The sequence below is a fragment of the Podarcis melisellensis genome, assembly GCF_964234715.1.
Source record: "Podarcis melisellensis genome assembly, chromosome: 5".
NCBI classification, from domain to species: domain Eukaryota; kingdom Metazoa; phylum Chordata; class Lepidosauria; order Squamata; family Lacertidae; genus Podarcis; species Podarcis melisellensis.
In genome coordinates this window covers 51,456,188-51,482,768 of record NC_138537.1, presented here as the reverse complement: position 1 = coordinate 51,482,768, position 26,581 = coordinate 51,456,188, and the positions used below count along the sequence as shown (strand labels likewise).

Below are 26,581 nucleotides of genomic sequence, written 5' to 3'. Positions count from 1 at the left end.
ATCTCTTCATGGATACACACACACACACACACACACACACACGTTGTGAATAACACATCTGAGCCACTTCATAATCAGAAAATGGATTGTGGCAATTTTGAGCCAAATTTCATTAGCAATGCTGGCTAGTCTGTGTGCATTTGTGCACGCCCCCCCCCCCCCGCAAAATCTCAAAGTACTTCTTCAGATGTAGCAGAAATCCCACCAGTAGGAAATCTTTTTTAATTCAGATTCATTAGCAATGTACTTTCTGGATATATTAACTTAATTGTTTGCATAATGATACTACATTAGGATTCATAATATAGTCAATCAACATATAACTAAGAAAATGAATTTATGACTGTAACTATCCTTTCTTTCCATTCTTTGCATGGAGTGACACACTCTGACAGCTAAGAGACTAGCACCTTCCTCTTTGGTTTGCTATGTCAAAGCTGACTCACTCTTTGACCAACCCTGGAAGGGTTTCTCACATTTTCTGTCTAGATCTTTAGGAGTGAAACACACTTAGAGGAACTAGCAGTGCAGGGTGACTGGGAAGATCTCCCTCTTTCAAACATCTATATATATATATATATATATATATATATGCTTTCGTAGATTTTCACGGGTACAGGAATGCAGGTTTTGGTGTCCTCGGGTGTCTTCCCGTGTAAAAGTTGGGGTGTCTAGGCGACGTTTCGACGAGGTCTCACTCGTCATCTTCAGGCTGGTGCTTTCGGCTTCTTGTTACTGGAACAGAGCAGGATCTCAGTGTTTGAGTTCCTATAAATACTGTTGAGGGGGTGTGGTGTATAGCCTCCAATGTTCTGGGCAGAGAGGAACATCACCACAAGAGAATAATCATGGAAGCCATCGAGATAGAGAAACACCCTCACAACATGAACAAGCGTGACGACACATCCCGCTTGCCAGACATCTGGAAATTAGCCCTCCCCACAAAAACTGACACCAGATCCAGAGGCACACAGAACGCCATCACCAATCAACCACACCAGACCCAAACCCAGACCCTCTCCACAGATAAATTACAGACACCATCCAGTAGCCAAACCATGGTGGCACCTCCGGATGCTGCACCCCCCTGCAATCCCTACACAGATCTGGCTGACACAGGCCACAAAACCACAGCTCGCCCCTATACACGAAGCCAAGCCAGAGCACAACTAAGTGCAGTACAGCCATCTTCTCAGAAAAACTCTTCACAAAGTTCAAGAGGTCAAGACACAAAGACTTTAGCAACTAATCCACACCTAATGACCCACCTAAGTGGTACTCAGGATATCACCCAAGAAATCACTCAAGATATCCCTCAAGTAATTAAGGAACAAAAGAAGAAAAGGCACACTAGCCTGGGAACTTCCTCTCTGCCCAGAACATTGGAGGCTATACACCACACCCCCTCAACAGTATTTATAGGAACTCAAACACTGAGATCCTGCTCTGTTCCAGTAACAAGAAGCCGAAAGCACCAGCCTGAAGATGACGAGTGAGACCTCGTCGAAACGTCGCCTAGACACCCCAACTTTTACACGGGAAGACACCCGAGGACACCAAAACCTGCATTCCTGTACCCGTGAAAATCTACGAAAGCATATATATATATATATATATTTATTGGAGTTTTTAATAAAAGAAATACAGAAATAATAAACAGCATTACTTTGTTTTTACAAGATTTCATAACATCTTTAGGCTTCCTCACATCTCCCGCTTCCACTTACATCATTAATGAATTTTTATCAAGCAAATTATCATCTTATTTTCAATTTTATAACCACTTATTTAAATACAATATAATAGTTCTCCTACAAATTTTGTTTCTCTTAATCTCTCTTATCATCAAATTCTAATCCAATTTAGTGATGGCCAATTATTTATAACCAAGCATCCTTCTTAATATTCCACTAAATCACAATATTTCTGTAGATAAATCTTGAATTTCTTCCAATCTTCTTCGATCCTTTCTTCTCCCAGGTCTCGGATTCTGCCAGTCATCTCCGCCAGTTGCATATAGTCCATCAGTTGCATCTGCCATTCTTCCAGTGTGGGTAGATCTTGAGTTTTCCAGTTCTTAGCGAGTAGTATCCTTGCTGCTGTTGTTGCATACATGAAGAATGTTCTATCCTTCTTTAACACCTTCTGGTCGACAATACCCAGAAGAAAGGCCTCTGGTTTCTTAGTGAAGGTATACTTAAATACCTTTTTCAACTCATTATATATCATTTCCCAGAAGACCTTCACTTTAGGGCAGGTCCACCAGAGGTGAAAGAATGTTCCTTCATTTTCTTTACATTTCCAACATTTGTTATCAGACAAATGGTATATTTTGGCAAGTTTAACTGGGGTCATGTACCATCTGTATATCATTTTCATTACATTTTCCTTCAAAGCATTACATGCAGTAAAGTTCAGCCCAGTGGTCCACAACCTTTCCCAGTCTTCAAACATAATGTTATGCCCAATATCCTGTGCCCATTTTATCATAGCCGACTTAACCATTTCGTCTTGTGTATTCCATTTCAACAGCAAGTTATACATTCTTGAAAGTACCTTAGTCTTAGGTTCTAACAATTCTGTTTCCAACTTCGATTTCTCCACCTGGAACCCTAACTTTTTATCACTTTTTAAAATTTCTTTAATCTGAGCGTAGTGTAACCAGTCTCGCACTTTATCCTTCATTTTCTCCATACTCTGCAATTTCCAATTATCTCCGTCTTTTTCTAGCAGTTCCCAATATTTTGGCCAATAGGCTTCCATATTGGGTCTTTCTCGGGCCTTAGCTTCCAAAGGTGAGAGCCACCTTGGAGTTTTATTTTCCAATAAGTCTTTATATTTTGTCCAGACATTAAACACTGCTTTTCTGACAATATGGTTCTTAAAGGCCTTATTGATCTTAACCTTATCATACCACATCTAGGTTGAGGATTTGTGTTTGAGGACAAGAGTGGTGATCTCTTCTTACTATGTGGTGTCCCTTACCAGGAAAAGAAGATGTTGTGTCTTAGGGCTCATTCATGCTTCCACTATCCCCCGTGCCTAGAAAGAATGGGTCCAAGTGGTTTTCTGCTTGTCCTGTGCTTTCCTCTGCTCTTTAGTGCTGAATCAGAGCAAATGTCAATCTGCAGAAAACCAGATTGACATTTCAGCGGTAAAGGCTGAGCTTCCTGAGGGGAAAGCAGCAGGACAAGTGGAGTCTGGATGACTTTTTGCTATTATAAATGTTGGACAGGGGAGGTTATGAGAAAGCACAAGTACCTTGTGTCCCCTTGGTGATTCTTGATGTAATTCAGAATAAAAGTTGGACATCTCCCATGGTCAGATCTGCAAGCTGTCCTTGTGTTGTGACCTTGTGCATCTCCCAATGGGGGTGGTTCCATTTTTTATCATACAGACAGAACAAACACAAAAGGAATGGAGAATGCCACCTGTTATGGATCATGTGGTCCATAACTTTGTAAGATAGATTCATTTTCTTTTAGTTGATTGCCTGTATAGCTTTACATTGCTTGGCTGCCTTGCTTTGATGGGTTTAAAAGAGATTTAAACAAATCCATGGAGGTCACGACTGGACCTAATGGTCAGGGGTCCCTTTACCTTTACACTATACTACAGAGACAGGCAAGCTTTTTTTCCTGCCAAGGGCTGCATTCCCTTGTGGAACAGCAGTAAGGGACCACATATAGCAATGAGCAAAAAATGGGTAGGGACTGAGCAAAAGGTGGGCTAGGTCACTCATGTATTATTTATTTTTATTTATTTACATTATTATTATTGTTATTGTTATTGTTATTGTTATTATTATTATGCCATCTGACTAGGTTGCCCCAGCCACTCCAGGCAGTTTCCAGCAAAATATAAAAACTCAATAAAACATCAAACATTACATGTCAAACTGAGAAGGCCCTCTGCCTGGTTCCCTGTAACTTCACTACTCACAATGAGGGAACCACCACAAGGCTCTCAGAGCTGGACCTCAGTGTCTGGGCTTAACGATGGGGGGTGGAGGCACTTCTTCAGGTATACAAGACTGAGGCTGTTTAGGGATTTAAAGGTCAGCACCAACATTTTTGTTTTCTGTCACCTCTTTTTCTCTCTTTCTGCAGCCCCTTTCTCTTTTTGCAGCCACTCTTTCCCTTGTCTCCCCATCATCTTCCAACCTGCATGAAACTGATTCACCCATCCCTAGCTACAAAACCAGATCCAGCTATATACTGTGTTTCAAGAAACCGGAGGCTGCCAGTCTCTCCCCCACCCTAAGCAATCAATCACTATTATGTGAGGACCTGTCCAAGAAATCAAAACTAATGTAACCCCTGCCTGCTACAGACAGAGATCATGCCAATCAATTTGGGCAAGGCCATGCTTGCTGCTATAACACTGTCCATGTGTGTGGCAGAAATTGTGCCTACATTTCACAATTCAAGGGTTTCCAGTGTCACATGGGGTACAGCTAGGAGCAGGGTAGTTGTTATGTCTTCAGGAATGCTTTGAAACTTTTCAGATTTTTCAGAAGTGGATGGGGAGGGACCTGTCCATCAGCCTATTCTCTGCACCTGCACTGATTTTTATTATGCATGCTTTCTGCATTATTAGGTCTATGGCAGCCTCTTACACATCTTGTAATACAGAATAATTTAGGGGGGAAAGCTATGCAAGCCACTGAGCCTCCTCCACACCAAGTTGCAGGATTATGATACTTGTCTCTATCTTGCATAGATCATGGAGACTGCCTGCTATGATTTTAGCAGGTTTTTTCAGGGTTGCCCTAAGTGAACAATGTCCTCATTTGTAAGGCTTGGCCATGCTAGTATGTAGTGTTTTAGTGCAGTGCATATTTCAGAATATGACAAAAGCATGGCATATTATAAGGGCTCCCATTGTGCAAATGAGCAGGATAACCTTGTCAATTTCTGCTCTTTTGGTTTTATTAGACTTTGGAACTTGACTCCATATTTATAAAACCTCTTCCATTGCTGATCTAGAATAATCATGGCTGCTGTGAACACTTTCCTTCTGTTAATGAAAATGTACATTCAGGGGCAAAAACAGTAGAAATGAAAGGAATGGAGAGTGCTAAAATAAGCATAGTGATTGTCTAGCATAGTCTTTCTGTTCTCTCTCTCTTGTTCTGCTGACCTCCTTTCAAAATTGATTTTTCAGACTCTTTATGAAAACGCTCTCTTTTTCTCCTAACCCCCACCCCACCTCCATTTCTGCAAAACTTTTCTTTGAAATTCAGAGAGTCAGTGCAGCTTTCTGTGGTTTAAGTCAGGTAAGCCATTTAATCTTGAATCAAGATGCTTACTAGACAACCACACTTAAAAACAATGCAGAGGCAGGGCAGCCCTACCATTAGATATGATGGGGCAGTTGCCTCTGGTGGCAGGTGCTGTGAGGTGGGGAGAGCAGCATTATGCATGTAGAGGATAGAGAGGTGTGTTCCATGTGGCCTGCCTCTGCCCCTCTGATCTTACCTGTTGGGTGGAGGACATTGTCCATTCCCCAAAATGGCCCACTCCAGAGTTTAAGAAAAGCTAGGTAGCATCTAGAGCAGGGCTGGGCAACCTTTGGCCTGCCACACATTGCTGAACTACAGATTCCTGACCATGGCCATGATAGGTGGGATTGATGGGAGTTGGAGTGCAACAACATCTGGTGGGCACCATGTTCCCCAGCTCTGACCTAGAGGTTCACTTCCTCTGGAGTAACTTTCTGTTGGACAAAGGGAACTGCTGGATACAACCCATTGCTCTGCTTCTGAAGTCTGAACATCCCACTCTACTCCAGCCACCAGAAGCTGATTTTTCTTTCTTTCTGAAACGCTTGCTTGACACAGTCCCATCTCAGCGAGTGTTTCAGATTCATATCATTTATGCTTGGTGGCCTTCGGATGACTGACATGTTCTATTTCACTTAAGAAAGGAAAGAGAAAGGGCTTTTTTTGTTTTAAGCAACAGAGTATGTGCTTGGAATTTTGTAGCTGAACAAAGAAAACAAGACTCTGAAAAGAATCAGCATGTTGTACATGGCAAAACTGGGGCCGGATATAATCACTGAAGAAATAAACATTGATGATGAAGAATCGTCCACAGATACGGAAGGTAGTCCAGGGGCATGTGACTCGGTGCTTTGCCAGCAGATGATAAAAGGTGGGTGCTTCTGAATTAGGGTGGGGTGCCTTTTCAAAAAGCGAGCATGAATCAAGTTGAGTTGTACTGTAATGAGTAAATGTTTGTCTAGTTGTATAAGAGATTTTAGATGCAGCTAATGGGCATCCAGTAGGATTTGAAACCAACCAATAGGGCCCGGACAGAGATGAAATTTTCATCATTCATGGGCTCTTATTTTGGACTGGGTCCAAAGCTGGCTTTTACTGAGTCAGCCCCTGATCCATTATTATTATTATTATTATTATTATTATTATTATTATTATTATTTCAAGTATTTTATGTTTTTATACTGCAAACCACCCTGTGATCTTCGGATGAAGGGCTGTATAATAATATATAATAATACTCTGGCAGCAGCTTTTTGGGATTTCAGACAGGAATCTTTTGCAGCCATACCTGAACACGCCAGGGATTGAACCTATGACCTTTTGCCTTCAAAGCATGGGCTTTACCACTGAGAACTGCAGCCCTTTCTAAGGGATGCCTGGTCTGTAAGGCAGACTGAGAGATGCTTTGAGCACTGCAGAACTGAACTCAAAACAGTTGAGAGCCTGCTGCATCAGGCCAATGGCCAATTAGTTTAGCATCATCTTCTCTCAGAAGCCAGCCAGATGCCTGTGGGAACCCTGCAAGCAGGATCCGGGCACAAGAGCGCTCTCCCCTCCTGTGGTTCCCAGCAACTGGTATTCAGAAGCATTACAGCCTCTGACTTTCTGGCTTTTCAGACTATGATATCTCTGCAATGAAAATCAAACTAAGACAAAGGACCAGACAAGGCAAACTTGTAATGGTATCTGCATGTAAGGCACCTGCCTTCTTAATAATTTAAGAACCTATTGATGACCGATTCTTCAGCTTTTCCTGCCGGTGTCTGTCTTTGTGTGCTTATTGTTTGTGTTTTTGTCTCAAATGAAAAACGAACTCTTCCCACCACTGCTCTTGAAAATGTAGATCTGCGGGATCAAATTATATCTCTTCAGGAGGAAAAGAAGGCCTTAGCCATTGAGCTGGAAAACCTGAGGAGCAAATTAGCAGAAGAAATTGTGGATGTAAGTATTGTGTCAGGAAAGCAGAGAGTTGGTGAATGTGACTTTGACTTTTTGTGTCTAGTTTTTGGTTTATGACTGTCCACTGTGAAGTTAATTGGATAATACCTAATCCCACAGGTTCATCAGGATTGTTAACTGCTTCTTTTTTTTAAGGGTGGGAGATTTTCCGTTGTCTGCTTCCCCTCTCAAATCTATCTATTTTCCTTTCGACGAATCATTGTCTATTGGATCCTAGAAAAAGGAATGTGGTAAACAATAATTTGTATCAGCATCTGAGTGTTTGTGCACTCAGATGGATTGCCCTGATATTACAAACTAACCAGACTCCAGTGCAGTCCCACACTAGGGCGGAACACTGGGGCTTTTATGGTAGTTTGGGAGGGGTAACCTCTCCCAACCAGCTTTTTCTCGGGTCCAGTGTCAGGATTTTGGAGCTTTGTATCGCAACCATCAGCTGGCCTCCAAAATCCATAAGAGGAGATGAAGGCAGAAAGTATGACTCAAAAGCACTCTTAACTTCACCAAAGTGGAGATCAGCAACCCCCTCATTACTGTTTGATGCTATTGTATTACCCTGTACAAATCTGCAGCCAGAGAGAGACTTAGCTGTGTGTCTATTAGACTCCTGCCCCCTCCATCTCCCACAAGCGATCTTTCTAGCTAAGATTCTACATCCTTGTATACAAGGGCTTTAAAATCTCCTTGCTGTGTATGAAGTACTTATTGCTACTTCTCAGCTCTTGGTTATTATTCAGTAAAGCACTTTAAGGTATTCTAGCTGTTTCTTTGCAGCTTTGGTCGGTATGCTGAGCAAACATATTAAAAAGTAAATTCCTTTGAAACCAAGGCATGTGTCAGAGTAACTTAAGATTTCTCGGTTAGCTAGAAAAATTATGAGCAAAAACTTCTTACAGGCACATCAGCAAGAGCAGAAAAGAACACGGAAGAACTCTGTACAGGCCAATACCTAAATGAAATACCAGTGTTAGCATATTGGTTGAGTTACAGCCAAGTCTCATACCATGTAAATCATTAAGTGTTTTTGTTTTCCTGATGATCTCTGTTATGTTTTATGCTCAGTCAGTAGAGCATGAGACTCTTAATCTCTTTTTTCCCCCTCAATAAATTTTATTAATTTTCATCCAGTTATACATTTTATCCCGAATACAACAAATTATGACTGTTTTGGACTTCCTTCAGCATCTCTGACAATCATCCATGTTTATACCTTTAATACACATTCCCTTCTTTCGTATTGCCATTGTTCCTCCTTACTCCCATTATTTCTAGTAAACAATACTTATTTATTTTTTACAGTGCCTCTTGAAATCCCACTAACGTTGTATTTACACCACATATGTTTTTCAGATAATCCACAAATTTTCCCCAGTCCTCGATGAACTTTTGGTCTTTAGTATATCTAATTTTCCCAGTTAATTTATCCAATTCCGCATAGTCTATCAATTTTGATCTCCATTCTTCTATCGTCGGTATCTCCTCTTGTTTCCACTTCTGGGCCAACAGGATTCTGGCTGCCGTTACAGCATATTGGAAAAGCTTACAGTCCTTTCTTCTTATGTCCTTTCCTACAATACCTAAAAGAAAAGCTTTGGGTTTTTTCACAAAAGTATATCTTAACATTTTTTTCATCTCATTATATATCGTTTCCCAAAAGCTTTTCACTTTCTTACATTCCCACCACTGATGAATGAACATCCCTTCTTTATCTTTGCATTTCCAACATTTGTTATCAACCTTATACATCTTTGCTAGTTTTACAGGTGTCATATACCATCTATAAAACATTTTCATCACATTCTCTTTCAGTGACGTACATGCCGTAAATTTTATATTCTCTTTCCACAATTTTTCCCATTCCTCAAATTGAATATTGTACCCAAAATCCTTTGCCCACTGTATCATTGCCGATTTAACCTCTTCATCTTTTGTATACCATTCCAACAATATCTTACACATTTTTGGCAGAGTTTTGTACTCGTTATTTATTATGTCTTTTTGGAAAATTGATTCTTTTTCCACATAACCTTTTTCCTTCAGATCTTTTTTAAATATTTCATTTACTTGGATGTAATGCAGCCAATCATATATATACTCTTTAACTTGTTCATATGGCTTCAATTTCCATTTCCCTCCTTCATTAGTTACCAGTTCACCATATGTACCCCATTTTTCTCTCATATTAGTCTTCTTAACACTCATTACCTCTAGCGGGGACAACCAGTGTGGGACTTTTGGTTCCAATATATTTTTATATCTTTCCCAAACCTCTATTAAAGAACCCCTGAAGATGTGGTTTCCAAATCCTTTATGAGCCCTCTTTTTATCACACCATAGGTACGTGTGCCACCCAAATCTGTTATCAAAGCCTTCAAGGTCTAGTAATTCATTGTTTTCTAACTTTATCCATTCTTTAAGAGACTTTTAATCTCAGGGTTGTGGGTTCAAGCTCCATGTAGGGCAAAATATTTCCTGTATTGTAGGGGGTTGAGCTAGATGACCCCTGTGGTGCCTCCCAACATTTCAGTTCTATGATTCTATGTCTCCCCCTACTATGCAGGTAAATAAAGTCAAGGAAGAAAATGCAGTCTTGACAGCTGAAGTTCAGAAGCAGCAGAAGGTGTTGGAAAAATGTAACCGAAGTACGTATGTTTGCTTCATAGTCATCTTCTCCTCCAGTTTGCTTTCTCAGCACTGCCATTTGGAGACTTGTTACTGCAGTTCCTGTTATAGTTCCTGTTATAGATGCAGCAAGGCCCAAATCAGAAAATCATCTAGTTTTGTGTACTCTTTTTAAAAAAGTTTTCCTGGTTTTATTTGAATATTATTTATAATTGTTGTATATTCTTTTTATGTAAACTGCTTAGGATTTTTTAAAAAAGTAATTAGTTTATAAATTATTGTAAGTAAATAAAATAAAAGCCAGAATCAGGGGAGCAAGGCTGATCCAACAGACTCTTCTTACGTTCTTACCTATAGAACAGGTTTCTCCATTACTAAACATTATCAATACATAGCTCCCAGCCCCACAAGTTGATTGCAAAACACAGGTTCATGAAATTGGGGCCAAGCCTGCTGGCTAAAATTACCCAGAATGTGCACAGATATTGTGCAGGCTCTTTCGTATTGTTCTGCCCACACAGCTCAACCGGGACTTGAAAGTAGTAACAATCAGCTCTTCAAAATCTCTTAATGACTGCTCACAAGCCCTGATTTCGCAACATACTTCAGCTCTAAGAGTCAGTTTTCAGAATAATGGCATAGAATTTCAAAATTTATATACTCAGTAAATCCACTGTGTGCTTGGAAGCCCTCCCTCGCCAGAGCCAAAAGAGTCAAAGCACCATGAAAAGGCCCTTTGCAATATGAATTAGAAACTGCCAAGAGGCAACCCATTTTCAACTTGCATTTCATAAGGAAAGCTGTGACAGTGAGGAAGATTTAAAAGAGATTTGCTGGCCACGGCCAGAATTATGTACCTGATCTGCACTGCCAGAATATTGCAAACCAAGAATCAGGCCTAGCTGCAAAACTCAGTCCTAATGACCTGCAGTGGGCCAAAGCTGGAACTGGTTAGGACGCCCTCTCCTTATTGTCTCAATGCCTTTTTGCCCCTCCCCATCTACCTTCCAATAAGCAGCAGTGATGCTACCAATCAGGTGAGCGAGGCCAGCCCACAACGCTGTTTTGTTTAGATTGGGCTTAGATTGTGTTTATCTGGCTTGGGTGAAAGGCAGATTATAAATACTTCTAATAAATAACAACAACAAATCATTGTTTTGGGAAAAAAGGCAAGACATGTTTCCTTCCCCCCAGCGAAGCTATTTGCACAGAAGCCAGTCTTCCACCCCACTGCACTACAGTTCTGGAATTATTTATCCACCAATGCAGTATTGCAGCTAAAGCTTTTATGGTGGCATGCAACCATAAATCTTGTGTAATCTTGTTTCATGGCATGATACAACATGTCATTTTGAAGTTTATATACTGTATTTGATGCACTTTGTATGTGCATTGCAATGGCTTGCAGCTGATGTTCATTTTTATTTTGCTTCCTAATTTGTTGTTCATCTTTGTGTGTTGTTATGTGTTGTGGTGTGTTTGGATTTGTTTTGTCTTTTTTGTGCTTTAAATAGTGTCTGTACTGGCAGTAGAAGAATATGAAGAGCTGCAAGTAAACTTTGAATTGGAGAAAGATCTGCGGCAGAGAGCGGAATCCTTTGCACAGGAGGTATGTAAGCCAACAGAATCCACAGATCAAATCAGGTTTTGAAACATGGATTTTTAAAAATGACCTAAGTAAGGAATGAAGGTTATATATGCCACAGACATTAAATATGTGCAGCACACAAACAGTCTAGAATAAGGTGGGAGAGGGATGTATTCATAAGTAAACAAAAGCCAAGACACAATGGTCATCAGTTGGGGGAATTTTTGTTATTATCATTTGTCCTTTGCAATAATGGTCAATATTTTACAGAATATTTTTTTTTAATGTAAGAATACAACATTAAAATCAGTTAAGACCATTTGTATGTATGTGTCCAGTCAATCTGTCAAGGTTCATATATATGCCACAACTGTAGTATTTGTAGATTGTATGTCTACCCAATTGTATATTTTAGATTGATACAGGTTTTCTGAAGTAAAAGGCCATTTACTCCATAGCAGCTTCTGTTTATTTATTTATAAATAAATAAATAAATACTGTCTTCTTTCCACTCTGCAGAAGGGTGTACATTTATCATGCTCATTTTAAGAGTGTCTAGTCCCAGAGTTGGACTAGAGTGCATCTGTGGCCTTGACCATATTTCTGTGACACTTTGGTGTCCTTTTGTGTAGTGCATGCTTTTAGGTATGCACAAGGGCTTGCAGGAAACAAATTATTGTGTTAAATTGGAGGCCAGTTATGAAGTTTGCCATGTGGCTTATCTATCAGCATTGAATGTGGCTTATCTGTAAAGATGGTGCTTCATGTGGTATATACTATATGCTCTCTGGGTTGTGGGTTGGGGTCCTAATCTGTAAAATGCACTCAGCTTTTGCTTCAGGGAGGGGCCATAACTCTGTTATGGCTTACATGCAGCAGGTCTCAGATTTGATTCTGCATGTGGGGTTGGCAAAAACCCCGGGGAGGTTCTTAAACGAGCAATGCAAAGAAATAGAGGAAAACAACAGAATGGGGGAAAATATCCGATATCTGGTGCAGCCTGACACTGAGGGTGTATGTGGGTTGGGAGCTAGGAAAGTTCCATTGACCTGCCTATCATTTTGCTCAATTTGACTGCCTATGTGTAAGTAATAAAGGTTCCATACACAATTTAATATGTGCATAATACAGTTATTTTTAAAGTGCAATGCCTTTACTTATCTTGGTTACTTAGGATGCCCTTGTCATTGTGCAACACTTGGCAGACATTGTATTTAAAATCCAGTATTGAACATTTGCATACAAAAGGTCAAATGCTGTTATCTGCTTCCTCCACTCCCCTCAACAGTAGAGGAAAACGCTTATAATTTCCGACAGCCATGACCTCCTTGTATAAGAATGTTGCTCCTCTCATGAGATTGCATGCTATTGATTCAGAGATATCAATGGGCTTTTTTAGTGACGAGCTCCACAATAACTCTCATTTAGATGCATTAATGGCCTTTGGGTTATTTTGTAATAACTCTTCCATTAATATGTGACGTGTCTCTAAATGGATTGAAAAACCTGCACTTATGAAAAGATTCTTATGTATAGCCTAGTTCACAAAGGGTGGGAGCAAGGGGACTTGCTATATGACTATAATTAATGTAACACCCCATAGCTTCAGTTGTCATATACAGGAATTGGGTGAGGTCAGGGGACAAATACATTAGCCTTAGAATCTGAAACCTGTCACCTGCAGAGTATGATGGAAGATTCAGCTTATTGGAGGGAGAGTGCCAAGGAATTCCATTGTAAAGGAATCTAATATTTGTCATACTATGGGGCCAATCATACGGCAAGATCTGCTGGGTTGAGCAGCTTAGAATGCAGTTGATCTCCTGCTCAATCAGCTGATTTTAGTCTCAGCTGTCATTAAGTCCCCAATCGTGACTCAGCCGAAAATACATCGTTGTAACTTGCTCATTCTGGCTTAGCCAGGTAAGCCACAGCTGCCTGTCTTGAGGCCAGTGTAAGTTCCAAAAAAGGGGTGTTCTTGGGGGCGGGACCAGAAGAGAGGAATTTAGGCTGCATCCTAAGCCCGTTCAGCTTGGTCACATGACCTGGTGACCTGGCATACAACACTGTTCTTTCTGTGTTTATTTCTTTCACTACATTTTTCACGTGAACTAGTTCCAGTGTAGGTCCTTGTCTATGGAACTGTGATCAGCACTATCCATCATGACAGTGTTGAAACACCTGTTAGGTTGAAGGGTGTAAGCCAATAAATGCCAAAATCTACCACTCAGCCATATTTTACCTCATTTGCAGACAGGTGATTGACAAAGGGCAGAGAGCACTGGTCATATTTCAGTAGATTTGGAATATAGTCAGTTCAAGTGGTGCATGGGCTGTTTGTAAAAACAAGCAAGTGTCTAGATATCTTATTTCGTTTCCGTTTTTGTTTAATGATGTGTTAATAAGTTATATAATGGATAGTAAGAATCTTGTCAGCCACCATGCTGTGGTTATTTACTGTGCTGGTAAACAAACAGCATGGAATTTGGACAAGAAATAATGTGGCATTCTGTTTCTAATACAGCAATCCTAAAACAAATTTCTGCTTTTGCTGCACTACAAATGAATTTCTTAGTCATTTTTAAATAATTACTTTATGGAAAGAAAAAGTAAACAGAAGATCCTACCTTGTGCAGAAATAGGCAATATTGTCTTTCATATAGATTTTTTAAAAAATCCCTCACCTTCTGATACCAGGCTTAGTCTTACATCTGTTGTTCATTAAGAAGGAGTCTTAATGAAGTAGGAAAGCAACTTCAGCATAAGGAACGAAAGGAAAGTGTTATGGATTTTGTTAGTGCTCAAATAGACACCATTTTTAAAATATAAAAGATTAATTTGAAATAATATTTCAGTACAGCACATGTCCCAACTACCGTAGATTCCGATGTATTAGGCGACTGGGCTTATAAGATGACCCCCCAACTTTCGCTGTTAAATTGTAGAGTTTGGCTGCCCGCCAAGCACCGCCAGGGACAGAGAGCGCACCCCTCCGTTGCCTCTGCCGTCACAGCAGCAGCTCGTGGTGAGGCGTTTGATGGGCGGAATTCCCTCCCTCCCGGCTCCCTCCCTCCCTACGGGAATCCAACGGTCCCATGGTGGCAGGGCCGGCAAGTCCCGGCCAATGCTGCGCACCACCTTGCCGCGGGAAGGGGAGGCTGCCGCAGTTGCTGCTGCTTCGGGAGGCGGCCAGGGATGGAGGGGGGGCGGCTCTTACCATCCTTCTGCCCGTCACCATTCCAAGCCAGCCGCCACCACCTGCCACAACCATACCCAGCGTATAAGACGACCCCTGACTTTGGAGAAGATTTTCCGGGGTTCAAATGTCGTCTAATACACCGGAATCTACGGTAATCTGAACTTCATTTATCTATGCCTGATCACCCAAACGTCCTTCACATATTCCTGTGCAGACCAGTGGGCGGCTCGCCCTGCCGCTCTGGGTGCCAGAGCAGCTAGCTACGCCCCTGACTTCTCTGTGCCCAGAAACAAGCCATTCGAAACTATATTAAAAAAAATAATGGGGCAGTGTTTGGGGGTGGGTGGGGGACAGATCTGAAATTAGACAGTTCCATAAAGATTCCTAAGAGGAATAGGAAGCTTCTGTTCCAGCTTTTCCACCATTGTAAAATAATGCCTTTTTCCTTTGGAGTGAATCTAATAGAAGACTAGGCAGGCTTTAGGGAACAGTCTAGTCATTTGCTCTTAGCATTGACCTGCTGAGATCCTGAACGTTTCCTAGATAGAGGAGGTGACAAGATTCTAGACAAGATTCTGGATGTTAGATAACCAATTTCCCATATATCTGGGTTTGAATAAATGCTGGGCAAATGATCTAATTTGCAATTTGGTCATGTTTTGTAGATGTTTATTGAACAAAAAACACTGAAGCGACAAAGTCAGCTTCTCCTGCAAAATGCTGGCCCTGATGAACAGCTTTTGAAAGCTCTGGATGAAAATGCCAAGCTGAATCAAATACTGGAGGAAGAGAGGCTGCAACACCAGCAAAAGGTAAGCACTGTACTTTTCAGTGACTGTGGTGTGGCTTTGTTTCTGACACCTGTCTTCCCAAACTGAAGAATATATAGTAAGCAGAAGTAGCTCACTGAGTGGGACAGAGCTTTGGGCCACTGTTGCTTAATGGGAGGGAGAAGGGGAGAGCTGAGGCAGTGGGGAGGTCAGTGCAGTGCAAACACACCAACTAAGCCAGGCATCCCCAAACTCGGCCCTCCAGATGTTTTAGGACTATAACTCCCATCAGCCCTAGCTAACAGGACCAGTGGTCAGGGATGATGGGAACTGTAGTCCCAAATCATCTGGAGGGCCGAGTTTGGGAATGCCTGAACTAAGGCAATCCAGCACCCCTGCTAGTGTGTTCGCAGCATGGTTCCCTTTCCCCAACTCCTCAGTTTCTTCCTCCCAGTAAGCAACAGTGACCCACCTGTCAGGAAGCTAGGGTAGTGGCTCCGACCCACCTTGCCAGCCACTTCTGATTGTAAGTTATCAAGTTGGTTTAATTTAGTTTAGGTTATCCCATTGACATACCACTTCACACATCCAGAGGGGTCCTGAAGCAATTTACAATAATAAAATTTCAAATGCATTAAAAAGCCAATAAAACATTACAAATATGAAATACTAAAAGTGGTCGTCCAACTAAAAAGTTGTCTAAATCAGCGTGAAATATCTATCCCCTTCTGCACCAAGACATTGTTAGTGAGATTATGGACTGCACAGTGAAGCTTTAACAGTGTAACAGCATCACAAATAATTGGGGGAAGGTTCTGTCCATCCTTCCAAAGTGGGTGCTGAAGGGGCTAAGCCAGCCGTTCTGGGGCTGGAAGACCGGGACTGTCTGGAGGTTGGACTAGACGTTTGGGTCCCTTCCAAATCTACAATTCTGTGATTCTTTGGCTTAATGAGAATGTCTGGGTCTCCAGAGAGGAGCTTGTAATTGTTTTGTAAACTCCCTGGTCCCCCCCTTTTTTTGCTGCTGCTGCAGCAAGCTAAGGACCCATCCACACTGCCATTTGTACTGTAATTTCAAGCCATGGGTCCAAGTGCTTTTATTTGTCCCATTGCTTTCCCCAGGGAAATCCATTTTTTCCTGCTGACTCAGAACAATCCACAAAAAGCTCAACTGACATTTGTTCCGATTTAGCAGTAAACAGCGGGTTCTCCCAAGGAAAGTGGCTGCTAAAAAGAAGAATGTCTTGGACCTGTGACTTGAAATCATGGGACAAGTATGGATGGACCATAAGTCAGAGGTTTTCCTTAGTATGTACTCAAAACCCAGAGTCATAGTTAAGCTCTCTCCAGACTAATCAGGTGCTGTAACTAAGAGCAATTTTTGATGCAGGTTGGCACGGTGCAGTAGTAAAAAGAACTGGGCCATGAGCTCTTCTCCAGAAGCCCCACATGCTCAGACAGTTGTCTAAGGCAGAGATTGGCCTAGCATAACAAGTAAAGCAGACCACTGAGACACCACACTGTGGCCTTTAAAAGGAGGAGGGAGCTTTTGAGTATCTCTTCAAATAAACAGGAAGTGTGTTTCCTTGTCTTTTAAGTCCTGATGAAAGAAAGCAGGCTAACAAGCTACATATGCAAAGTAGGTGATACACACATGAACAAATGGCACCGGAAGTATTTGGAATATTCTGGAGATGAATTATTTGGATTTCTATTGGTTTGAATTTGGTGGATATTTTAGCAATCCACAGTGCTGGAAGCAATTACTAAGTTGTTTGGATAATAGTTAAAATTGAAGCCATGTTATTTTCCCCAATTTTTAGGAATAGTAAAAAGAAAGCAGCGATTGCTTCAAAAACATAATGCACACATGTTTGTGTATTTATACATTGGGAGTAATTCCCAGATTCTGGGAAAGGATTGTTTTCCAAATTTGTTCAAATTGTGTACAGGGGCAGAGAGGTCTTTATTTTACCGTGTCTCAGCCCTTCAGCTTGACTATTCTATAATTCACCCATTGCAAACAGCAGGGGTTAAAGAAAGCGTGTGCAAATAATAACATTTAACAAAGGCAACCGTTTAATAACTTACATTAGTGTTTTATTGCTTGAGATAAAAAAAAAAACATGTAAGAAGGTGTACGCTCCCCTCTTTTAAATCCTCTTTAAAACATTTAGGCACTCCAGAATTGAAGTGTTTTGTAAAATAATAATTGACAAAACAACATTCTAGTTGAATACAAACCAAATTATGAGATCTTCATGGCTCTCCAAGGGGAAGATTTTTGTCCTGTTCTTCATATATTTTGATTAACTGCTTGTGCCAACATTGGGCTAGATGAATGGATTTTCTGATTTTAAGCAACTGTCAGGCATCTCAGGAAATTAACCATGCTGCAGGTATAAAATCTGGCTTGTGACATGGTTTTCAGTAGTAGTTATGCCCAATGCTGTAGCCACAAGAGTGGAGTATACAGTGGTACCTCGGGTTACATACACTTCAGGTTACAGACTCCGCTAATCCAGAAATAGTGCTTCAGGTTAAGAACTTTGCTTCAGGATGAGAACAGAAATCGTGCTCCGGCGGCACGGCAGCAGCAGGAGACCCCATTAGCTAAAGTGGTGCTTCAGGTTAACAACAGATTCAGGTTAAGTACGGACCTCCGGAACGAATTAAGTACTTAACCCGAGATACCACTGTACAATAGTTCAGACTGTAGCTTCAAAAAAGAGTAATATCCAACTAAGTCATACTAAGAGCAGACCTGCTAAAATCAATGAACTTGAGTTTCTCAAGTCCAGGTACCCCCAAACTCAGCCCTCCAGATGTTTTGGGACTATGGTTGATGGGAGTTGTAGTTCCAAAACATCTGGAGGGCTGAGTTTGGGGGTGCCTGCTCAAGTCTATCGAGTTCCATGTGTCTACTCTATGATTAATGATTACTCTAAGCCTGGAGTTGGTGTGAAATGGAAGAAAAAAATGTCAGTTCTCTTCCTCCGTTTATCTGCCCTTGGAAGACTTAGGATGCAGTCATGGATTCCACTCTCCCCTGACCACTCTTAGGATTGCATTATAAAACTTGGAAATTCTGGAGTAGAACAGATTTATCAAACAAACAAACAACCCAGTACATCCATAAATGCTACAAATGCTTCCACATTTCGAGCATGTTTTTTAAACCTTGAACCATTAAGCGCTGGGTTTGAATAACAACTTTTAGAGTATGGCTGTACCTCAGAAGTCAAACAGAATCCGTTCCAGGAGTCCATTCAACTTCCAGAACGTTTGGAAACCAAAGCACAGCTTCTGATTGGCTGCAGGAAGCTCCTGCAGCCAATCGGAAGCCCCGTTAGACATTCGTGTTCCAAAGCACATTAGCAAAACGGAACACTCACTTCCGGGTTTGTGGCATTCAGGAGCCAAAACGTCCGAATACCAAGGCGTTTGGGATCCAAGGTTCGGCTGTATTCCTATTACATATTGTCAGGATCCCAGTTTTTCTACTGCCAGATAATTTTTTGGGTTCTGGGGAATCATTAGCTTGACTTGGTTGGGTGTGCTTCTTTGTTAAGTTGGTGGGTGGGACAAAACAAGGTGTTGATTTTCATTGCAATTTTGTATTTGTCCATAACAGGTTGAAGAACTGGAGGAACAATTAGCTAACGAAGTCTTGAATAAGGAAATCAAATCCCTTAAACAGCAGCTAGAACTTTTAGAAGAAGATAAAAAGGAATTAGAGGAAAAATACCAGAGTGCTGAAGAAAAAGTTAAAAACCTAAAGCATTCAGGTAAAATATTGAATAAATTTGATACCATATTCAATCTTAGTACGATGGATGTAAAACAGATAGAATTAAATGTTAAAACATAACCATGTTGTTTCATGATAATCAGTGCTCGGAGTTTTCAAGCTTTATGTGTGACTAGAACTTCATAAATATGTGTTTTGTAATGTATGTTTACAAAAGAAAGCAATCCAACTGCCCCATACACCAGGCTCTCTCTCTGTGTGTGTTTTGGATTGAGTGGAAGCATCCCACTGCTCATTTCACCTGGCTGAGGGGTAGAGAGGCCTGTTGGTGATATTCCCACCATTGGAAAGTCCCTGAACAGGGTGTTCTAAGGGCAGTGAGGAACTTGGCCAGCACTGGACTTGATCTGCACCCTATCAGTGCATCAGCCTGGAGCTTGTGCAGGGCTTGGTTGTTCTCCCACCGCTTTCTCTATGGCCACCGTGAGTGGCTGGGTTGTGGATGTAGTTGCTCCACAGGCAGGGGTGAGTGAGTTTGGATTGCAGCCTTAGCTAGGTGCACTTATTCCCCATTCAAACCAGCAGGACTTAAGTTGCATCACGTCACCTTGTCTAACCCTTTTGTATTCACTCAGTTGGTATTCTTTCTTCCAAATGCAGAAGTCACATAGGGATTAGAAAAAATATCCTCACGACATTCTAGTTGCAGAAGTTATTAGTATATTCGAAGAAATGATTTAGCGCTTTGCAGTGAGAGTTGGGAAGCAACAACACGTTATGTGCCCTTGTGCGACTGACATTTTAAAAAGTAAATGCTGTGTCGAAGGCTATGCAGAAGGAATTAGCTTTGCAACTCCCATGGGTGTTAATGGCTAAAATCCATGGGAGCTGCGTGTCTAATTCCCTGCACATCAGGCAAAACACTTACCCCTCACTATCTGACTGTAGAAACTGTCTGACTTGCTGGCTATTATTTGTCCAGTTTATAGGCTAAAGCAAGACATCAGGAGCACTGACAAAACCACTTAGAATGCATACAGTATGGATAAACTACTGTAATTTAGTTGTTACCAAAGACTTATTTGCCAGGATGGTGCCTGACCAGCTTACAGCATCGTACCTATTAAATGCTAAAAACTGTAATTTACTACTCTTTATCTAAGATTGCCATTTCTTAATAAATTCAAAATACAGTTACCAGCAGGGGAAGTACTGTTTAACTATCCTAAAGCAGCTGGATTACGTGGATGGAAAATGTCAAAAGAAAAACATACTAATGCCTTTGTGCAAGGTCCTAAAACTGTTTTACAGTGTTGTGTGTTAAATTAATCACAGCCTTGTAAAGTGACTGGAAAACCTATGGAAATTACCAAGGGAACCCACTCAGGGACCACTATAGGACACGAAATAAATTACCTGAGTATATGTATTGACTACATTTCAACTTGATGGCGTCCTTTAATGGCTGCCACATTCAGCTATTATCTGAACGATAAAAATAATGGTTGTTTACTGTATCAAAAAGTGAGAAGGAAGAAGCCACTAATGATTCTTCAGGGATTTCAAAGTGGTAGCATGCCCACCAGAGCTACGTATTATGAAATACGAGTAAAGAAAACCAGTTATCAGTACAAAAACATTTAGTTTTAAGAGCCAAAGCTGGTTGCTTTTCCCAGCATGCAATTGTGTGTCCTAGATTTATCGTCCAAGTTTAGCAACAGAGACCAGCCGAAAAGGACACTATTAAGTTGGACCCACAAACTCAGAAAAAAGAGAGAAGTGGAAAAAGAGAGAAATGTATGGATTCTATGGAATCCATACATTTTCATTTGACTTCAGTGATCCTTTATTTGCAAAGAACCTGTATCTAGATCTTTTCATCCCCACTAAGCAGACAGCTTCTTTACCTTCAGGAGCAAAAGTCTGGCACATGATGGTGACAGCCATCACATTTCCTCTCATACTTCAATAAAAAAATTCTTGCTTCCTCATTAGGATAGCACTAGGAACTGCTGTCCCTGCTTGTGTTGTAATCATTCATCTTGTTTTTATTATTGCTTGTAAGCCGCTCTGAGCCCGGCCTTGGCTGGGGAGGGCGGGGGTATAAATAAAAAATTATTATTATTATTATTGTGTTGCTCACCAAGCCCACCTATAGGAGGAAGTGGGTGGCAGTGCAGAGCAAAGAAGGGAAAGACTTCATCCTCCTCATTCCCCTCTCCAGTGGGCTCTTGGATTTGAGGGCAAGCTGTGGGGGGGGGGAGTTTTGGGTGAACTGTGGTGTGTGTGTGTGTGTGTGTGTGTGACAATGACAGGGAGCGTGTGAAAGCCTGCCTGGACCCAGCCACTTGGCTGCCTGGACACTTGAGCAAACAGGCAGGTGGCAGTGGTAAAATAGGGAACGTGGGAAGACTTGCCTGGGCCACCTCGCTGCCTGCTCACTCATCAACTTGCTCTGCCATCCTGCTCAATCGAGTTGTCTGCTTGCTTTTCTTGCTATTGGTCCACTTGCTATCATGCTATATACAGTTTGCATGGTCACCTGTTGACAGCCACACAAATGGCAGCGTGATGACATTTTCTCCTCACAAAAATACTAAGATAATAAGAAAACAGACAGTGATAGAAGAGAGAGGCATCCTAGATATTTTAATAAAATCTCCAAAATGCAGGGTTGTTGTTTTTTACAATGTGAAATTATTTCTGTATAGGATACTTACTTACTGACTCTCAGTACCTAATTGATTCTGACAAGCTGTATCTGGGGTTTCAGATAGTCCATTGGACTGTTAATCCATTTGCATTTTATAGGACTTGCTTTTTATTTTGCCAACCCCCTGCATGCATCATTTAAATACACACGGATAGATGAGCATTTTAGCTGAGGACTCGATTTTGTTTCTGTGCAGTTGAAGAGCTTCAAAAAAGAATACACCAATCAGAAAATGTTATACCACCACCACCACCACCTCCTCCTCCTCCTCCTCCTCTTCCTCCTCCACCTCCAAATCCAATAAGGTAAGTAAAATTATATACTTACCGATTCTTAACACTGTTTGCTTAGATAGAAGCATGAGTGGCCAGGATGAAGGGGTTGCATTACAGCCCTGGCCTCCTGATAGTGACATTGCAACCACTTACCCAGGTGGCAGGGAGGTCAGAGCTGTGCAGGTGAGTGGCGGGGGAACTGGATTGTCTCCATAGGTGTGCCCTCACAGTGCCATGCTCCTCACCACCTCTCTCCTCTCCCTTTCCCTTCTGGTAAGCGGCAGCAGTGCTACTGCTGCATTGCTGTGATCCTCTCTGCCCACTGCTCCTGGTCAGAAGTATATGATTTTGGGACAGGGGTCGGCAAGGTGTGGCCCATGGGCCAGAAGCAGCCCATGGAGGCTGTTTAACCAGCCAACGAACCGCCCCAGAACTGAGCCGAGTCCTGGCGCGCTGCGGTAACCCGGCACAGGTCTCTTCCACGGCTTCAGAAATTGCTTTTGTGCATGCGCAGATGCCCCAAATCGCTTCTGCACAGGTGTGATTTTCGGCGTCTGGGCATCCGCAGAAGCGATTTCTGGCATCGCAGACATGCACAGACACGATTTCCGGCGCTGCGCCAGTCCGACCCACAATCTCCGCGGGAGTGATCCGGCCCAGGTAAGGTAAACCTTGCCGACCCCTGTTTTAGGAGTTAATTATAAGCATATTGAGGATAAACATGCACTTTTGCCTCCTAGGAAGAAAAACAGGTTGGGTGACTGGATGAAACCAAATTCAAATACATATAATCAGTTCATATGTAATTTCTACAATTTTAACCTGTTGCATAACCCATTCTCCAGGACAATCAGGCTGTTAATACCTGTCTGCTTTGGGAGTTGGTGAGCTCTTTGCTGGAGGTGTTTGGTCAGAGGCTGGGCAACCATCTTTCAAAGATCCTGCATTATAACAGGAAGCTGGATTAAATGACCTCCAAGGTCCCTTCTAACTCTAAAATTCTATAATTATATTAATCATCCAATCTACTAGCAGTATATCCCGCTGCCCATATGCAGTTGATCTCAGGAATCAGCCATGCACTGTCATTAAGAAGTTGGGAGTTATTCTCTTTGTCTCAAAGCAAAATTATGGCAGATGGTTTACAGGGGTCCTGGGACATTGCATGAATCCAAACCCATTAAAACATAGTAATTGTTAGCTGCGTGTGCTTAGCATTCAGCAAGAACAGACATTATAACATAGGGGGGGAAATGTAAGGATGAATGCTTCCTTGCAATTTATTATTCCAAACTTTATGAACAAGAGTGGTTTTCAATGCATGTATCAATGTGTAACTTAAATATGTGCAGTTTTAATGGAAACCTAGCCTGCCATAAAGCATCCAATTCAGTCACATGAACTCCCAAATAGCCCTGTTTTGTAAGCCTCCTGTTTCCACCTTCCTTTTGCCTCATGTGATTTGCTTAATCTTTTTACTCAGCCCAACTGCTTTATTTACTTCCAGTGCAATTTAGGTCTATTTGAAGAGAACTGCTACTCCGTTGATTCTTTGCATGCCATGCTCCCAGTGTGCTCAGTACTGTATCTCTTAAAAGCCTTTCTGTGGTATTCCAAAACCAGGCAGGAGTATAATCCATTTTAAATCTATGAAGTGCTTAATGCAGAATAATATTCACACATGATCTAAAGCCTGGATGAAGGCACACTGTAGGTTCGCGTTTTCAACAACTGAATGAATGATATCTTAAATCATTATAAAGCTATTTATTGTCTCTTTAAGATATTCTGTTTTTTCATGTTTGATGTTTTATTGTGGTTTTATATATGCTGTAAGGAAACCAAGCCAGAAGGTGGGATATAAATAATGAAATTGTTGTTGTTCTTTATATGCTGCCCATCTGACTGGGTTGCCCCAGCCTCTCTGGGCGGCTTCCAGAAAAATATAAAACACAATAAAACATCAAACATTAAAATGTCCCCCCACCTTCAGATGTCTTCTAAAAGTCATATAGTTGTTTATCTGTTGGACATCTGATGGCAGGGTTTTCCACAGGGTGGACGCCACTACCGAGAAGGCCCTCTGCCTGGTTCCCTGTAACTTCACTTCTCACAATGAGGGAACCACCAGAAGGTGCTTGGTGCTGGACCTCAGTGTCCAGGCAGAATGATGGGGGTTATTATTAGTTATTTTTATTATTTTTTATGTAACCTAAAACATACCAGATCTAAAATTGATAACAGATTATGGAAGATTTTTTGCATGCTTTCTTACATTTGATGAGCACAGTTACTAATATCTCAGAATAGTAGCTATATTTCCATCAGATAGTCTGCTAGACACACTGATTAAACTATTAACGTAAAACTTAATTAACCCTTAACTTTTGTCTGGTTCCTGGTAGTGAGATTGAAGTTGGTAAGGGCTTTGATTCTAGCTTTATATACTTTGATTCTAGTATATATACTTTGATTTTAGTATTACATACTAATAAAGAAGATATTAAGTGCTTAATGGGAAAAATATTTTCTCTTTTACTCCCTTCCCACACCCTAGACTTAGTCTTGTGTTCCTCCAACCATCTACCTTATTTAGCAATTCTTTTATATGCATCTTCATGCTGGTCTTTTAAATCATTCTGAACTTTCATGTAGTTGATATACAAGCCATCTCATTTCTACACAAAACAATGTCCTTTAATTCTTTTGAGGTTAACACTGGCATTTGTGTTTTCATTTTTAGTCTCTAATAAGTCTCTATTCACAGGTCAAGTGGCTGTCTTTATGGGGGTGGGGGTAAGCTGAAAGGAATTCTGTTTATTCTTTCTCCTTCCATAAAGTATTGGGTCAGCTAAGTCTTATTAATAAGTCCAGTATATACAAAAAAAAAATCACACCAATTACACCATTTCAAGGTGTTAAATTAACAAATTGTAAATTTGTTTTTGTAAAGGTGTTAAATTAGGAGATTGTAAAATTGTTTACTCACAATAAAGGAATTTTTTTAAAGTGATCCATTAAACAAATTGAGTAATGTCCTGCTGTCAATGCAACACCCCATCAATTGCTCTCACTTGCTATGATAACATGATTGGCCAAAGAAACAGGAGTTATCCAGTTAATTGCAGTTGTTTCTTTACATGATAGAAAGTTTTAGGTGGCAAAGCCCTCCTGCAGACCAAACAGCCTTTTGCTCATGTACCTCTCCTCTTCTGTTGCCTTGTCAATGTGTTAAAGTTTTGGTTATGTTGCTTTTGTTTTTGTTTCTGTGGGATCAATGGTGGAGCTTCATGCTCCGGCACCAGGGGGCGGAGAGCAGGCAGAGGCGGGGCTTGCGTGCATCCTGGGGTGTGCCACCCGTAGAGGCAGGGCACCGAGCGCGGAAGGGAGCAGCCGCGATGACACCCCACCAGGATCGCGCTGCCAGGGACGAGGCGCTCCCCCTGCACACCTCTTCCTCCACCAGTGTGTGGGATGGGCTTTCTTAAAAAGAATAAAAAGAGGCCATATGCAGGTACATATATGTTTGGAACCACGGTACTTGAAGAACCAACTTGTTTTGTACAATCCTGCCCAAGAATTCAGATCTTCCAGCTGCCTCTTCAGTGATTCATACGCTGATAGTGTGTGAAAGGGCTTTTTCTGTGGCGGCCCCACCACTTCATGTCCTCACTCTTTTCTCAATTTGTTCATATTTTATAGTGTGTGTGTGTTTGTTGTTATACCATCAACTTCTCTGATCTCATGGAGGGAGAATGGAAAATAAATAAATTAAAATAGATAAATAAATGCATCTAGATTCCTTTTAAGAGAGACGGGGATAGGCATCCTTTCTGTCCATTATACTTGTAATAGACATTGCACTATTGTCACTGGCATACTTCACAAAGGATAAAATATGGTTGGGGCACACTTTGATCCTTTTTAACACAGAGAATGAAAATTGGTCAATTTCAATTTAATCAGCATGCAACCTGTCATGCAGGTTAGCCTTTATGCTTTGGAAGTGTTCTTGCCGTTCTCAAATGTGCTTATCCTCCAAACATTGCAGGCAATTGTGGTGGCTGTTTCAAAGATCACTGGATTGATTTATTCATTTGCCTGCCATTTAGCATTTTAAAAGGTGCTCAAGACATCCAGGTACAGACACATAATAATAACAACAGCTCCCCCTATTCCCCCCTTTAAGGCACGTTGAAAGCTTTTGGTATTAAAGTAAAAGGAAAGGAGGAAGGAATGACAGCAAACCTCTCATATTTGGTCAAATATTGACTTGGCAGCGCCTGTTTAAGATTAATATCATGCCTTGCAGATTGAACCAAAAGCATAGATAATGTGAGGGTTTTTATTTTCTGTTCTCATTTTGTTTGTTTACCAGTAGCCCTATTCCAGCAAATACATACTGTCGAAACGAGGGGAC

At 41.3% G+C, this 26,581-nt stretch overlaps 1 protein-coding gene across 4 annotated transcripts in view; it reads left to right on the top strand.

The window, feature by feature from the left end:
* Positions 1 to 26,581, top strand: part of SHTN1 (shootin 1) — a 67,297-nt gene that overhangs the window by 23,258 nt on the left and 17,458 nt on the right. For all 4 annotated transcript variants that reach the window (XM_081912731.1, XM_081912734.1, XM_081912732.1 and 1 more), the window contains exons 5-11: positions 5,987 to 6,155; positions 7,128 to 7,225; positions 9,804 to 9,885; positions 11,380 to 11,474; positions 15,318 to 15,464; positions 19,057 to 19,210; positions 22,083 to 22,191. In XM_081912731.1, coding sequence (XP_081768857.1) covers positions 5,987 to 6,155; positions 7,128 to 7,225; positions 9,804 to 9,885; positions 11,380 to 11,474; positions 15,318 to 15,464; positions 19,057 to 19,210; positions 22,083 to 22,191 — 854 coding nt within the window. The remainder of the gene's footprint in view (positions 1 to 5,986; positions 6,156 to 7,127; positions 7,226 to 9,803; positions 9,886 to 11,379; positions 11,475 to 15,317; positions 15,465 to 19,056; positions 19,211 to 22,082; positions 22,192 to 26,581) is intronic.